Here is a 14,069-nt window from a genome sequence, read left to right as displayed (position 1 = left end):
ATTTAACGAGAGGTAAAAACACTATTGGATATTTCATTGTACTCATTTACAACTATTATTACAAATGAATCCGACCCTGAAAAAATTCGACCAACCTAAATGGTAGATGCAGAATTATATTCTGACATGTACTGTATTACTTTAAAAAAGAAAATCCTGATAAAGGTAGAATTTTGGATCCACATGGCAACTGGCTGAAAGTTCATAGAAATTTTGAATAATGGGACTAATAATCACTTACGAAGAAATAATACAAGTTATTATTTTGCGCAAAGTTAACAATTTTAGCGAAATTGTTTTATATGATGAAATCTAGAATAGTGATTTCAGCATACCACGATTCAACGCTGTTTTGCTACTGCTTCTGCTAAATATGCTAAACTGCTACTGAATATTTCCTAGAACGATATTTAGCGGTCAAAGTGTAACTAAATCTGGTATGGTTACATTTCAGAACATGCCGAAGACAAAATATTTCTATAAAAACAATTAATTAATGTCAAAAGTGTGAAGTGTGATGACCTTCACACTTTTGGCGATGCAAGCAAGAAACGATTTATTGCTACATGAAACTTGCTATATAGAGACGTCGGCGATGCACGAGAAACTGCATAATGTGGCCTCCATTCTGAAGATGTAGGCCTAACATCTGAGACAATGAGCAGTATATTGATATAGTTATTGATCCTCTGTGATGCTTTTCATAAGTATGTTATCGTCTTTCAAAGCTGCCAAATTTGCAATATATCCTCGTTAAACTACATTATTAAAGTTTTCCCGTATCTAATAATCACATGGATTAAGAACCTAAAAACGAGAAAGCCAGATCTTAGAAGTGACGGAATGAGTAAGACTACTGAATACGGTAGTTGATTTAGGTTCGATCCTCGCTAACAGGCTGGCCATTTGGAGTTTTTCGGGAATTTCTCACGGTTCTAACATCTAAACAATTTTCCTCATAGAAAGTCCTCTCGGATGTTTCCTTCGATTTGGAAAATCGTTGTAGTTTTGCATCCGGAATTTTGTGTACTTCGTAATCAGAATGGATTGAATTGAATTGACAACAAGCAATTTTACTTAAGCCACTAAACAATTGATTAATATAAAAGTTACTAGTGTAAGATGCCAGTACTTTGTATTCGAAATTACCTAGGAATTCCAAACAAAAACAAATCCTTACTCTGTGTTTTCTTATATTTTATTTAATATTCTGTAGCAAATAAAGAATCTCTGTCTGAAACCTTATAAAAAATTAATTATAGAATTTGATATCTCAGTTACATAGTTTAATTTCTATTTACTTGTGAGCACTAAATTGGCCTTTCTTTATTGCTAGACACACCACCACAGGACATCAGATTATCCTTAGAAAATCACTTTATTAATTAAGAATGCATTTCGGACCATAAGTCCGTCATCAGCTTGTTGTATTAATACAATAAATGATTTTGCTATCGTTTGTACTGATACCTACAGACTATCGTAACGTTCGTGGTAGTGCACGTTTTGTTGCCAAAAACGAGCGTGGTATTAATTAAAATTTATTTACTGTATTACTATTGTTGTAGGGAAAAATAATGTGTGTTTTTTAAGTAAACAATAAAAAAAATGTATTTGATAAACAGATCTATCGCTGTATAGGGATTTATCGTTATATTGACAATTATTACACCGAGATTTGATTGTATTTGCAAGACCTTATTATTGGTTTTTTAATAATTTAACATTGTAAATAAAAATTAATTAATTAGTTTATTTTATTCTGTTTTAAAAGTATAAAATTTAAAAATTAAACTGAATATTTAATTTTAAAATGTATTTTTTGAACTGTTATTATACTATAATACACATAGATATTAAGTATTTACAGGTCTGTTAATTAATTATGTAAACTTTGCTGATTTACTTTATTATTAATTATTTTCATAATTTTAATTAAATTAATTTTAAATTATTGAGATTTATTACTGCAATTAAACATAAAAATACAATAATAGATAAAATTACATAACATTGTTTTTAAATTTATTTAAAAAAATATTTTTTATTATGTTTATTCCTTATTTTTAAATCTGACAGTTAAAAATAATTACAAAATCATTCTTAAAGTGGATCCACGATATATATTGATATAAATCAGGGTATATATCATGGATCCGCAGATTTCAGTGCAATTTACTACCTTGAGAGTAAGTAATATTTTTGGTTTTAACAAACAATTCTTAATAGTTTAAATTGTTTTAGAAATATGCATCTCTTTATGCAGGACTGTGCATAGAAATGTTTAGAGTCTGGTGTTTAAAAAAAACAGATTATTTTTCCTAACATAGTTTATTAACTTTTACAATATACGCGGTAGATTATATATGTTTTTGTGTATTACTTTTTATTTAATTTTACCTTCCCGGATATTATATATAACAGAAAGAAAGTATGGCTCTTGGTCCCAAAATTACCTCCAAGATTTTAACATTTTTAGATTCGGGGTTTTTGATATGTCGAAAAATGAAAAAAGAGAGGATGTTTTTCTGGTTTGGTTTTATTCGATTAAGGTAACGCGATACATGGGCGATCCGCCGAAGGGAAATACCTCCCGGGAGATCTTTTATGAAAAACTTGCCTCTATTTAGACGTTATTGAAGTGAAGAAAATCCGGGAAACTTCACGTGGCCAGCCCGTTGGCCATGACCAAGTGCAAATCCATGACCAGTGCAAACCAGTGTTCAGTTGTTTTATCCACTGGGCCACTACTGGCCGGGAGTTTTTCTGTATTTACGAATGTTAATGTGAAGGCACGATTTTGTTCACACACTTCGAAGCTTAATTAATAACTTCTATGCCTTTTGTAGAAAATTTCTGAAATTTTACAGGGAGGTTTGTGCATTAAGATAATTGATTCTGTTAAATTTCGGTGGTTAAAGGTCGAGAGGGTGGGGAGATAGAGAGGAAACCATTTGTTACATCTCGAGTGTGGTCGGACATAATGAGGATTTTACTTGTTAACATTTACAGTTTTTTTTAAAATAAAACTCATTTATACCCTAAAAATTAAATGTTTTACTATTTTATAATAATTAAAAATATACAAAATTTTTTACAACAAAATGTCATAACAGATGGAGCTACACACAATTTTATTTATTATATTGTAATTAAAAATATAAAACGTAATTTTAAATAAAGTTACACAACTCCAGAGCTGTTTGATAGCTGTATGGAGGCAGCCATCAGTGCATTAGAAGTTAGTAGAAATCTTAGTCCTCCCGGAAGGCATTAGTTCCCCTCGCGTAACATCGCGCCCCAGAGAAGGCAACGGGAAACCACTCTGGGTAGTAACTTTCCCTAGTATACACCTTGGCGGATTACAAACCTATGCCAGGTGTCGCCAACGTCAGGAATCTGATATGGCACCAAGAAGAAGAAGAAGAAGAAATCTTAAACGAAATAAACATTGGAGGAAAGCACACAGGAGATGTTCCTGTGCTTATTCGACAATTATAAAGCACTAAAGCAGAACCACAAGGAGTTAGAGAATAACTTCGACCAATTAAACCAAAATTATCAGAAGTTAAAAGCCCAAAATCAAGGGGAAATGCTAGGCCTAGTTGCTCGAACTTCAAGTACAGTACATCCAGCTCCCCAAACAACAAAAAGTCTTATGCTTCGGTATTGAATATGTCAAGAATATATAGCTAGAGACCGGGATAAAGAAGAAAACGCTACATAAAAAACATATTTCCGAATAAACGCAATAGAGACTTGGCTAAAGACAGATCGAACTGCATTGTTGCACGCTGGAAGAAGAGAGTCGTCGTCGAATCGAACAAAATCTAAAAAAACACGCACGCGTATATATTCGACAATCTCCTAATATATCTCTAACATTCGACCGTTCGAATAACGACGACTAGGCGTCAGACACGCCATTATTAGGTCGAAGTCTGACCGAGCTAACAAATTGGAAATAAAACTAATTAAAAACTTACGTCAGATCTCGGGAAATCGACTATGTTCTTTCCTCTGTGCCTTATTCTGCACAAATCATGCAATTATTCCACTTTACATACGCGCAAACTGTCCAAAATGCTCCATTTTCGTCTCTTCCAACATCGCGCTCTTTAGTAGAATTTTTTTTATTTTTTAAATTATTTATTATTTTTAAAGATAATTAAGAAATATCTTAATAAATTAGATGATTAGATAATTTAGAAATTCTTAAAGTATAAAAAAAATGATTAAAATTTTTTACTTCTCTCTTCGGAACAATATCAAAATGGTTTATTATTATAAATTTAAAAGAAAACGTATGAAAATGTTTATAATTTAAGAGTAATATAATATTAATTTAATTTTATTTTATTTTGCAGAAATTTATTATTTGAAAACCCAATTAATTATATAAATTATTATTTTATGTTTTCATTTATAACCCAGAAATAATTATGAAGGCGATCTTATCGTTGTTAATAATGGCGACATTTATTTTTCTCCTGGAATGTGAAGATTTAACTTTTGAGAAAATGCAGCACGAGATTTGTCGTAAGCAATTCTTATTTATAATAAATTGTCAATATGTTTTTGAAATCATAAACCATGATAAATACAGTACATTCAACAAAGTTTTGCATATATATTATTTATTTAAGGCGGAATACTTCTTTATAGAAAAAGTTCAGTATTTGATTATAGAAAAGGATTTCATTTATTGCCAACTACAACATAAAATATGGTGTGTTATAACTTATAACACAGGAAACCTGTAGTTTAAATTTTCGTTAAGAACTTATAAATTTACCCGCTAGATGGCAATAGGGTTTTAACCATATACATTACTAAAACTGAAATACGTCTATAATACAACAAATTTAACAATAATATAAAGTATAAATATGTTAAAATAGTAAAATAAATTCTAACAGAAAAGTTAAATGTGACTGTTTAAGATAAGCAACTGGTTTAACTAAACTAAATCAGATCGTATTGTGTTAAATTGGATATTAATTGGATTATATTGTACGAGAATAAAGACTTACTAAGGACAGTGGCGCGTTATAGTTTCGTGAAGACCAGGCAGATTTAGAGAGCTCCATGTACAGAGTTGAATTCATATATTTTTCTTTGGGGTATTTTTATTGGGGCAAAAAGAGCCACTGACTCAAAAAAATTATTAAACAATAGCGAAGAATATTTATTAAAATAAACAGGCAAAAACTTATTTATAGTACGAGTAATAACGGAATTTCCTTTATTGAACAAATGAACGACTTCGTGGAGAAACACAATTATTAAACATATCTATTTTTATTAATAATTAAGTTATTATTTTTTTATACAGGATAATATGTTTTTAAATTAATTTTCAGAACTTGTTTTTCCTAAAAAATCAGTTTACATGAACTGCCTTTGTCAGGTGATGGACGTAAACGATTGGGTAAAAGTATGTCATTTTAACTTGAAATATAAATTATTAAGAGTCAATTAATATTTAATTAATTTTCCTTATTTATAATCATGTTTTTACTTATATCATATTAATAAAACATTAATGTATCTCTTTATATAGATACTTGAAATTGCTGAATGTTTAGGCTATTTTAGTCAATTTGATTTTCTTCTTGGTTATGTATGTAATCATGTTAATACCACGGTAAGTTGATTTATTGTTATAGATTATTTGTATAAAAATATTACACTAAATTTTCTATTTAGAGAAATTACATATAAAATTTACAGAATTTAATGGAAGAAATGCTTTATAAATTATTATGACATTATCATTATGCCAGGCTGCACGTTTTTGTTATAATGATCTCAGTTTACTAAGGTAATGCTCTTGTACATCATACTTCCCTCTTAACAATGGAGTCATGCGATCATCCATCTAACTCCATTTCAGACAAAATTTTGATTGAAATAAACGTTATTTCCGGTCCAAACCAGAAATTTGTATATATTCATCTTAAGTCTTCCATATCTGATTTCAACTTTTATCTATCTAACACTGTTCTCGAGATTAAGGAAGAACAGACAGACACACAACAGTGGGAATTTATAGGTCTACAATTTTTTTAAAGTGCAGCCCAAATATCTATTATTTGTTATTGTTTAACAGAAATACATAAAGGAATTTCACACTTTCTAGATATAATTTCGATTTTAATTGAATTAAAATTTAATAAAGATTTATAAATAATTAGTATATGAAATTCGAATTATTGCTGTTATTATTATTATTTTTTGTTTTTTGATAATATGTATTTATTTCTTCACTATAATTTAACAAATGAACACATTTTAAATTTAATTTTAATTTAGAATTATTTGCAAATATATATATATTATTAATTAATCTAATTAAATAAAAGTAATTGCACAAGAAAAAAAAATTATTATAAAATGTCTTCTAAAAATAAATTTTTAGTGAATTTTAATTAATTTTAAATTTTATAAATGCTAAATTTTTATTTTTTGTTTTCAAGAATATTGTTCAAAGTACGTGAAAAGTATAAAAAGTGTTTATTGTTAAATATTTTAATAAAAAAAAATATATATAATAAAAGTTTAAACTTAAATCTACATTTTGGACGAGAAAATGGCAAATTATTGCATCTGTTTTTTGTAAAAAATTAATAATTTTTCGAAAATATTTATTTTATTTGAGAAAATTTTATAATCAGTCTCTTTAATCTTTACAGATCGTAGGTTTTCCAGTAGAAAAACAAAGATGCATGAAAAATTTTCGTTCATATTCAGTTTCCAAAGTATGGAAAAATAAAGAATATTTAAAATTTTAAAATATTAATAATAATTTGTATTAAAATGAATAAAATTATTTAATTTTAGAGTATATTCAACAAGAGATGTTACACAGAAACAATGCTTATTGGATGATTAACGAAAATGGAAAATAAACGAGAACGGAGAACTATGTTCGGCGTTGTCATCAACTAAGAAGATTAGTGTCTTAATTAATTAATCATTATTTATAAATAAATAATTGTAATGAATGTAATGTAAAAATACACAGAGAAAACTTCTATTTCAACAATTATTATTAATTTATTAAATTCTTTATTCTCTAAACTAGATATGAAGTAATAATTACTTAAAAGAAGACAATACATTTCAAAAATAATAAATGTTAAAATCGTTTTTTAAGCAATAAAAATTTATTTAATAAATAAAATTTCAGTATATATTATATAGGCCTATTATATTGTTGATTGACATTTCTGTTCTCAGCATATTGCTTCTTTAATTACAATATACAAAAGAACTAGCAGTACCTAAATTGAGAGCATTGTGACATCGTCACAATGCTCTCAATTTGAGTAGTGTCTTGTCCTTGTACATCATGCTTTTACTCTTAACAGTAAAGTCATGCCGGTCATCTATCTACCTCCGTTCAGGAGAAAATGTTCGAATTCAAATAACTCGATTTTCGGTCTAAACCGGAAGTTCGTATATAGTTAATCGGGCCTCCTACCTCTATGCTTTACATATGTGTTCTCGACTTTCATCTATATAACTGCGTTCTCAAGCTTAAGATGGACAGTCAGACTGACGAACGCCAATGGAAATTTACCGTTTTCTCAACGTCTGTAACTCCTGAATAAGAACTAGTTACCCTTAAAAAAACCTCCCGGAAGGCATCTCCCTAGGCAGATCGCCAAGTGTTGCATTGCCATAACTTAACAAACAAATAAACTATATCAATGTAAGAGTTGTCCCGGATTTGCGAAAACCTATAGACCGACTGTGTAGTTTTCCAGTTTTCTTCATGTAAGGAGCAGTTTCCCCAAAGACCTCCCGAGAGATACCTCTCTTAGCAAGCAGACCGTCCTCGTGTTTTGTTGCTTTATCCAATGAAATCAAATCAATTTAACCCAATATTCGTCTTTTAACAACAACACGAGTTAAAATTTGCACATATAACACCAGTTAATTTCTTTCTTTCTATCTTATATCAGTGTCATACCTTAAAATAACCGAAATAAATACCAATCTGGAAATTTTTATTTAAAAAACTATAAAAAATTTTAAGTTATTTAATTATATACTGTAATTAATTTAATTGTTTAGCGAAGTTTTCTAAAATCTTTAATAATCAATTCAAAACATGTTCAAAACCATTACTAATATTCAATATTTTATTTTATAATCCTGTATTATTAATATAGAACTTTTGAAAATGTTTATTTACGTAATAAATATCATTTTTAACTATGATAATTTAACGAAAACTGTTTATTTTATTTACACACCCCATCCTCGATATATGATCTTCGAATATCCCGAACTGGACCAAATAAAATAAAATAATACATATTCATCAACATGGCAAACTGCTTTGTAAGCATTATAAAAAATATAAACAAATCTTTGAAGCCAATTTTCATTTAATTTAAAAATAAATGCTATAATTCATAAAATTATTTTTTAAGTGCAGTTTTTTTAAATTTTTGTAAATAATATCCACACTATAGTTTAAGAAGAGAATCATTCAACCAGTTTTTTGGGCTAGTTACTGGCTTCCGTTCCATTTAGTATCCACCAATGGTTTACTGGATAAACACCATTGAACACTGGGCGGATTTCCGAGAGGATAAGGGGCAGTTTACCATTCTGAAGGACCCGAAGTGAATCTGGACGGGTCGGAAATGCCAGAAAATTTTCGTGGGTGGTCCTTCCGGATATGTCGTGCCCCCATCCCTCCCCAGCTGGCCTAACTATTAAGGGCCTAGCTGAATCCATAATAAGCTTAGTAAAGAGTCTATTTTAGTGCCCACCGTGTAGAGGCAGTTGAAAAAATATATTTGTAGTTGATCTCAGGTTTGAGCCTGATCAACTGTACGCTGAACAACGGGCTGTCAGCGTACTTTTCGGTTTTCTTCACGTGTCTAACACCGAATTAAGAGATATGTATCCATGAAAACTTCTCCTGGGATGCGATCTTTTAACAGATTATCTTTGTTGCATTGCCTTTATACTATCAACAAAATCAAATTCTTCCATTTATTATTTTTTTTCAGATTTAGACAAAAATATTACTCTATTGTAATTAAAATTTATTTGCTTTTTTTTCTTTTACGTTAGAACTACGTATATTAGCCCTTTGATGTAACGAGAATTCGCCATTAACGGGCCATATAGTCCGTTATATCGAGTAGTGACCGAGTGGATAAAATCAGTAAACACTAAGTTCGCGCCTGGCCAAACGGCTGGCCACGTAGAGTTTTCAGAATTTTCTTCATGCTAGTAACACCTAAATAAGGACCAATTTCCCATAAAAGACCTACAGACTGGCACCACCCTCTGTAGATCGTTCAAGTGTAGCATTGCCGTATACGAATAAAACCATTATATCGAGGATTGGGTGTAACTTTTTACCCAATTATTACATTAAATAAATAGATATTTTTTTAATTTACAGGTAATTTATCTGTTTTTAAATATAAAAAAAGATATAAAACATTTCACTTTCTTTAAGCTTTTGTATTAAAAGCCAATTATTCAATAATATTATAAATCTAATTAGAATATCTTTACGATTAATGTTTCTATTTAATTTTATCATTATAATGACAGAAGACACTTTCATAATTATTAATAAGTAAAGTGTGAATATAAGCTATAGTCAGAATTATTTATTTAATTTTGTTCTTTAATAATTGCTAAGAAGGATAAGAAAGAAATAATTGATTTAGGAAATTACTTTACTGATTGATTAGATTAAATGTAAATTCCGGTATAATGCTTAATTTTCAATACGTTAATACATTCAACAATGTTAAAATTATGCAAATTCATATAATATTAATAATAAGTAACACGAATTAGCCATTTTATTGCTTAAATAATTTCAGTAAATAGCGTAAATTTAGCATAATACTAAGAAATTTTCAATTGCATTCTATAGACTTACAAATATTTTCTAATCTAATTTTTCTATTTGTGATCGACTAAAAATAAATATTTTAATATTTACAATTAGTATATATTATCAAAAATAAAAATATCTCTAACTATATTTTTATCTAATAGTGTTTTCTTATGTAGAGATTTAAATTGCATTCGATACAAACATCTCTAGCAGAAGCTGTATCAGCACCATCAGCCCTAATTTAATAAAAAAAAAAAAATATTATTTTTAAATCAGTTAAGATGTATTTTAATAAGATTATGTATTTATAAAAATTACTATTTATAGTAGTATATACAAACCACTTCTTCCATTAACATCAGGGCCAAGACTTTCTCTAGCTTCTCTTATGCATCCCCCCACATCGTGTCTTGTAAAACTCTTAAACTATTTAATATTTAATAAATTAAATTAGTTTATAGTTTAATGATTTAAAAATTTGCCTTTTTTGTTAGGAATTTTACCATTAAATTCAACTTACCGGATCATTAACCGTCAAGTAACGACGAGAACATTTATCAAAAATTGGAACGAATGCTTCATACTAAAATATAAACCGATATGTTTTTTTTTTTTAGAAATTTAATAATAATAAAACTAATAATAACTGTTTATATATAAAAGCAAATAGAATTTTATTAAATAATAACTCGATATATTTTTTATAATATTTACTAATTATAAAAGGGATACTTGTGAGAAAATTATATTTTGTATTATTAAAAGTTTACCTCGCCTTTATTGATAGCACAAACTGATTTAATAAATTCGACAATTGATGGTTCTTCAACACATTTAATAAATTTCGCCAACTAAAATAAAAAGAATTTTTTTTTTAAATTCAAATTATTAAAATAAGCTTATTACATTAATTCAACAGTTGTATAAATTAACTGATTAAACTGTCTGACAGATTTTTAAATTAAAGCTTTTTAAATAAATGTATTACATCTTTAAAAATTTAAGTAGTTTTTGTTTAAAAAATAAAACTAAAACTTCACTGGGCTACAATTTGAAAAAAAATTGTAGACATAAATTTCCATTGCCGTTCGTTTGTTTGTTTGTCTGTCCTTCTTTAACTTCGGGAATAGTCTTAATAAATAAATGACGAGACGGATAGGGAAAGAACAGCGAATGGAAGCCCAGATTAACTATATATAAACTTCCGGTTTATTTTGTTAATTTATTTCATCCATTACAAAAATTTATTAGTGTATTTTATTTTATATAAAATCCTTTTAAACTTTTAAAAATTGAATATTCAGTTACTCATCCGAAAAAAAAACAAAGATTATATTTAATTACTAACTAGAGATATGCAATAAAAACAGACATTAATTAGCAATCCCTTAATTAGCAGTTAATATACGTACTCGTTCCTTCTGTTTTTCAGTGAGAAGAACATCCAGACATTTCCAAGTCAGTCTTGTCATCTCATGGGATAAGGCTAAAATATGAAATTTTAACCAATAATAAAACTTTTAATTCGATAGTCTTAATACTAATTAAATTTTTAAATAGTTTATCAATAGTTACAACAATAGTTAAAACAATTTCAACACAGTATTTATAAATTACAAAAATTGCTTAAGAATTACAACTGATTAATTTCATTAAATAATGTAATCATAATTTATCTATTAATATTATATATATATATATATATATACGTATATAGCCTATATATATACGGCAAAGCATATTTCAAAGTTTATATTTTTAAATATAAATTCATACAGCAAAATTTTGGCTGAGTAAAGAGTTTTATTCCGTCTTTAGTTTCTCCTGCAAAAGCGAGTGAAATAAGGAATCCTTGTATTAACAGGATAAATAATATCTTCATTTTTCCTTTAAATTTGCAGTTTGTTCACCTATAAAAAGGTAATTGGATAATTTTATAAAATAAAATTAATTCATCGTTATATCAATTTTTAATATACTGAGTTAAGTTTTCAATAATATATTTATGCTAATTTAAGACATAAATCTTTAATTCCTAAATTAACTTTAAAAATATTATTAATACATGAAATTAATGTTTTATGCATCCTTTTACTTTTTAATTATTATTCTTTAAGAGCATCGGCTTATTTATACTGAAAACTAAAATTTAATTCGTTATTTATCGATGAATTAAATCGATGTAAATTGTCTGGATTTCAATCAATAATATTATGGTTGGTATAAGATAGAAAAACATTTATAAGTTCATACTAAATTTTTATATAAATATCGTACAATCTATAAGTTTAAATTGATAAAATTTTCATTTTTAATCTTTCGACTTTATGTTCGCATACTTAATAAGCAAATTTGTATGCATTAAATTTTATTTTTATATAATTATGTACTGTATATAATGCTGACAAAGCACACTTTTAAATGAAATTATTTTAACTTGAAAAATTAGAATACAGCAAGTTCTTTTAACTTGGAAATTGCGACGTGTCATGAAACCAATGAGTTGTACAGTACTAGAGACCAAATAACATAAGCAAGATATAATTTGATTATATTTGCAATCTTTAATGACAATTTTATGTTTTCTATGCTACAAAAAAATTAATTTCCATTAACGAGAAATATTAAAATAATAATGCTATCATTTCTGAATACATTTAGCTCTCCTATTAAATATAGGCCTATGTTATTAATATTATAAAAAAAAATTATAGAATAATTTCAAACACAGAAAAAAGTTATTAAATAGTTAATAAATTCAATTAATTGATAAATTTCTAAAAAAATATTTGAGATAAAGAATAATTTCTATATTTATTTCTTAAGTTAAACGATGTTATTACAAATACGAATTAAGAAATTCTTTCTTGAAGCAAGAAAAATAAATTATAAATTAGAAAGAAAATAATTATTATATGACTAAATTATTTCCAATTTTATAAATTTTACGAAGATTAAAACATTTTTTTATGACAGAAAATGAAATATTTGGGAATTATTTTAAATTTCTAAATAATTTTAAAATATTTCAAATTATAAATAAACTTATACTTAAAATTTTACTCTGAAGCTTTAACGAAAGAAATAAACACGATATATTCAAAAATTAATTAAAAATTGTTAAAGTTTGATTTCATCATTTTTTCCGTTTCTATAAATTTAAAAAATTATTTTAATTATTAAATTTTATATAAAATTAATCTTCAAACCTGAATTAAGAGCGGCGAATTCACTTTTCTTCTGGCATATGATAAAACGATGAATATTGAGGGTTGCTACTAAAGAATAATCGATAAACAACCGTGCACAATATTGATTTGATATTTATCATACCTCGAAATATTGCAGTTATGCAATTGAAAGTTGCTATGGAGATCTTCGAGATATGATGTTACTCCAATGATAATTATATAACGAAGTATGCAAATAAACATTAATATTTTCTCTATTTCGTAATTTTAATTGTAGATATGAACAAAATGCAAATGCTAATTTCTTTAAATAAAAATCACACCTCGTTACATCGTCTTTAGCATTATTCAAATATTTTAAATGCTTATTTTTAAATAATTATTTAATTTTATTTTTCCAAAACAGAATTACGTTATAGATATATTTTTAATAAGTTACTTTTAATTCTACTTTAATGTAAATGAAATTAATTATGTTGAAATCATTAAAACGATTTTGAAAGTAATGTAAGGTTAATATAGTATTAATGTTACATAATCAATAATTATTAAATTATTTATGATAATAACATTTTATACAAATATAAACAATGAAATTGTGACAAAAATTAATATTAGTATAATTTAATTTCATTAAAACAAGGATAATAATCGTTAAGCATTAATTTATATATGATCTATAAACAATAATTATTATGTTACGATTCCTGTATATTTAGTGGAATTGGATTTGAAAGAATACAAGTAAAATATTTTAAGATTTTTTTATTACACGAACATAAAACTAAATCAATTATTATATAAATGATTTTCTCTTTCCCGCCTATATAACAGAGGAGAAGTATGACAATCGGTCAAAAAAATAACCCTCCTCTAAATTTTTCACATTTTTGAACTCAGATAAACTTTAAATGTCAAAAATGAAAAAATAAAATAAAATAAATTAAAAGCTTTTTCTGTATATATGAATGCAGGTATATGTGTGTGTATGGGTG

General features: G+C 26.8%; 2 protein-coding genes across 2 annotated transcripts; one reads left to right on the top strand and one right to left on the bottom strand.

The window, feature by feature from the left end:
• Positions 1-4,437: 4,437 nt before the first annotated feature.
• On the top strand, positions 4,438-7,041 carry LOC111620820. The gene is made up of 5 exons (XM_023362812.1): positions 4,438-4,539; positions 5,364-5,437; positions 5,564-5,647; positions 6,696-6,761; positions 6,844-7,041. Exons 1-5 carry the CDS (start codon positions 4,443-4,445, stop codon positions 6,889-6,891), a joined length of 369 nt encoding a protein of 122 aa, XP_023218580.1. The 5' UTR covers positions 4,438-4,442; the 3' UTR covers positions 6,892-7,041.
• Positions 7,042-10,021: 2,980 nt separating this feature from the next.
• Positions 10,022-13,172, bottom strand: LOC111620804. The gene is made up of 7 exons (XM_023362799.1): positions 13,093-13,172; positions 11,660-11,793; positions 11,296-11,369; positions 10,654-10,734; positions 10,404-10,466; positions 10,225-10,309; positions 10,022-10,119 (listed from the first exon to the last, which is right to left on the bottom strand). Exons 2-7 carry the CDS (start codon positions 11,763-11,765, stop codon positions 10,064-10,066), a joined length of 465 nt encoding a protein of 154 aa, XP_023218567.1. The 5' UTR covers positions 11,766-11,793; positions 13,093-13,172; the 3' UTR covers positions 10,022-10,063.
• Positions 13,173-14,069: the final 897 nt, after the last annotated feature.

Source organism: Centruroides sculpturatus, unplaced genomic scaffold (genome assembly GCF_000671375.1).
Source record: "Centruroides sculpturatus isolate CEXI.00-Female unplaced genomic scaffold, Cexi_2.0 scaffold89, whole genome shotgun sequence".
NCBI classification, from domain to species: Eukaryota; Metazoa; Arthropoda; class Arachnida; order Scorpiones; family Buthidae; genus Centruroides; species Centruroides sculpturatus.
Note: the sequence above shows the minus strand (reverse complement) of the source record. Positions and strands in the feature narration are given on the sequence as shown.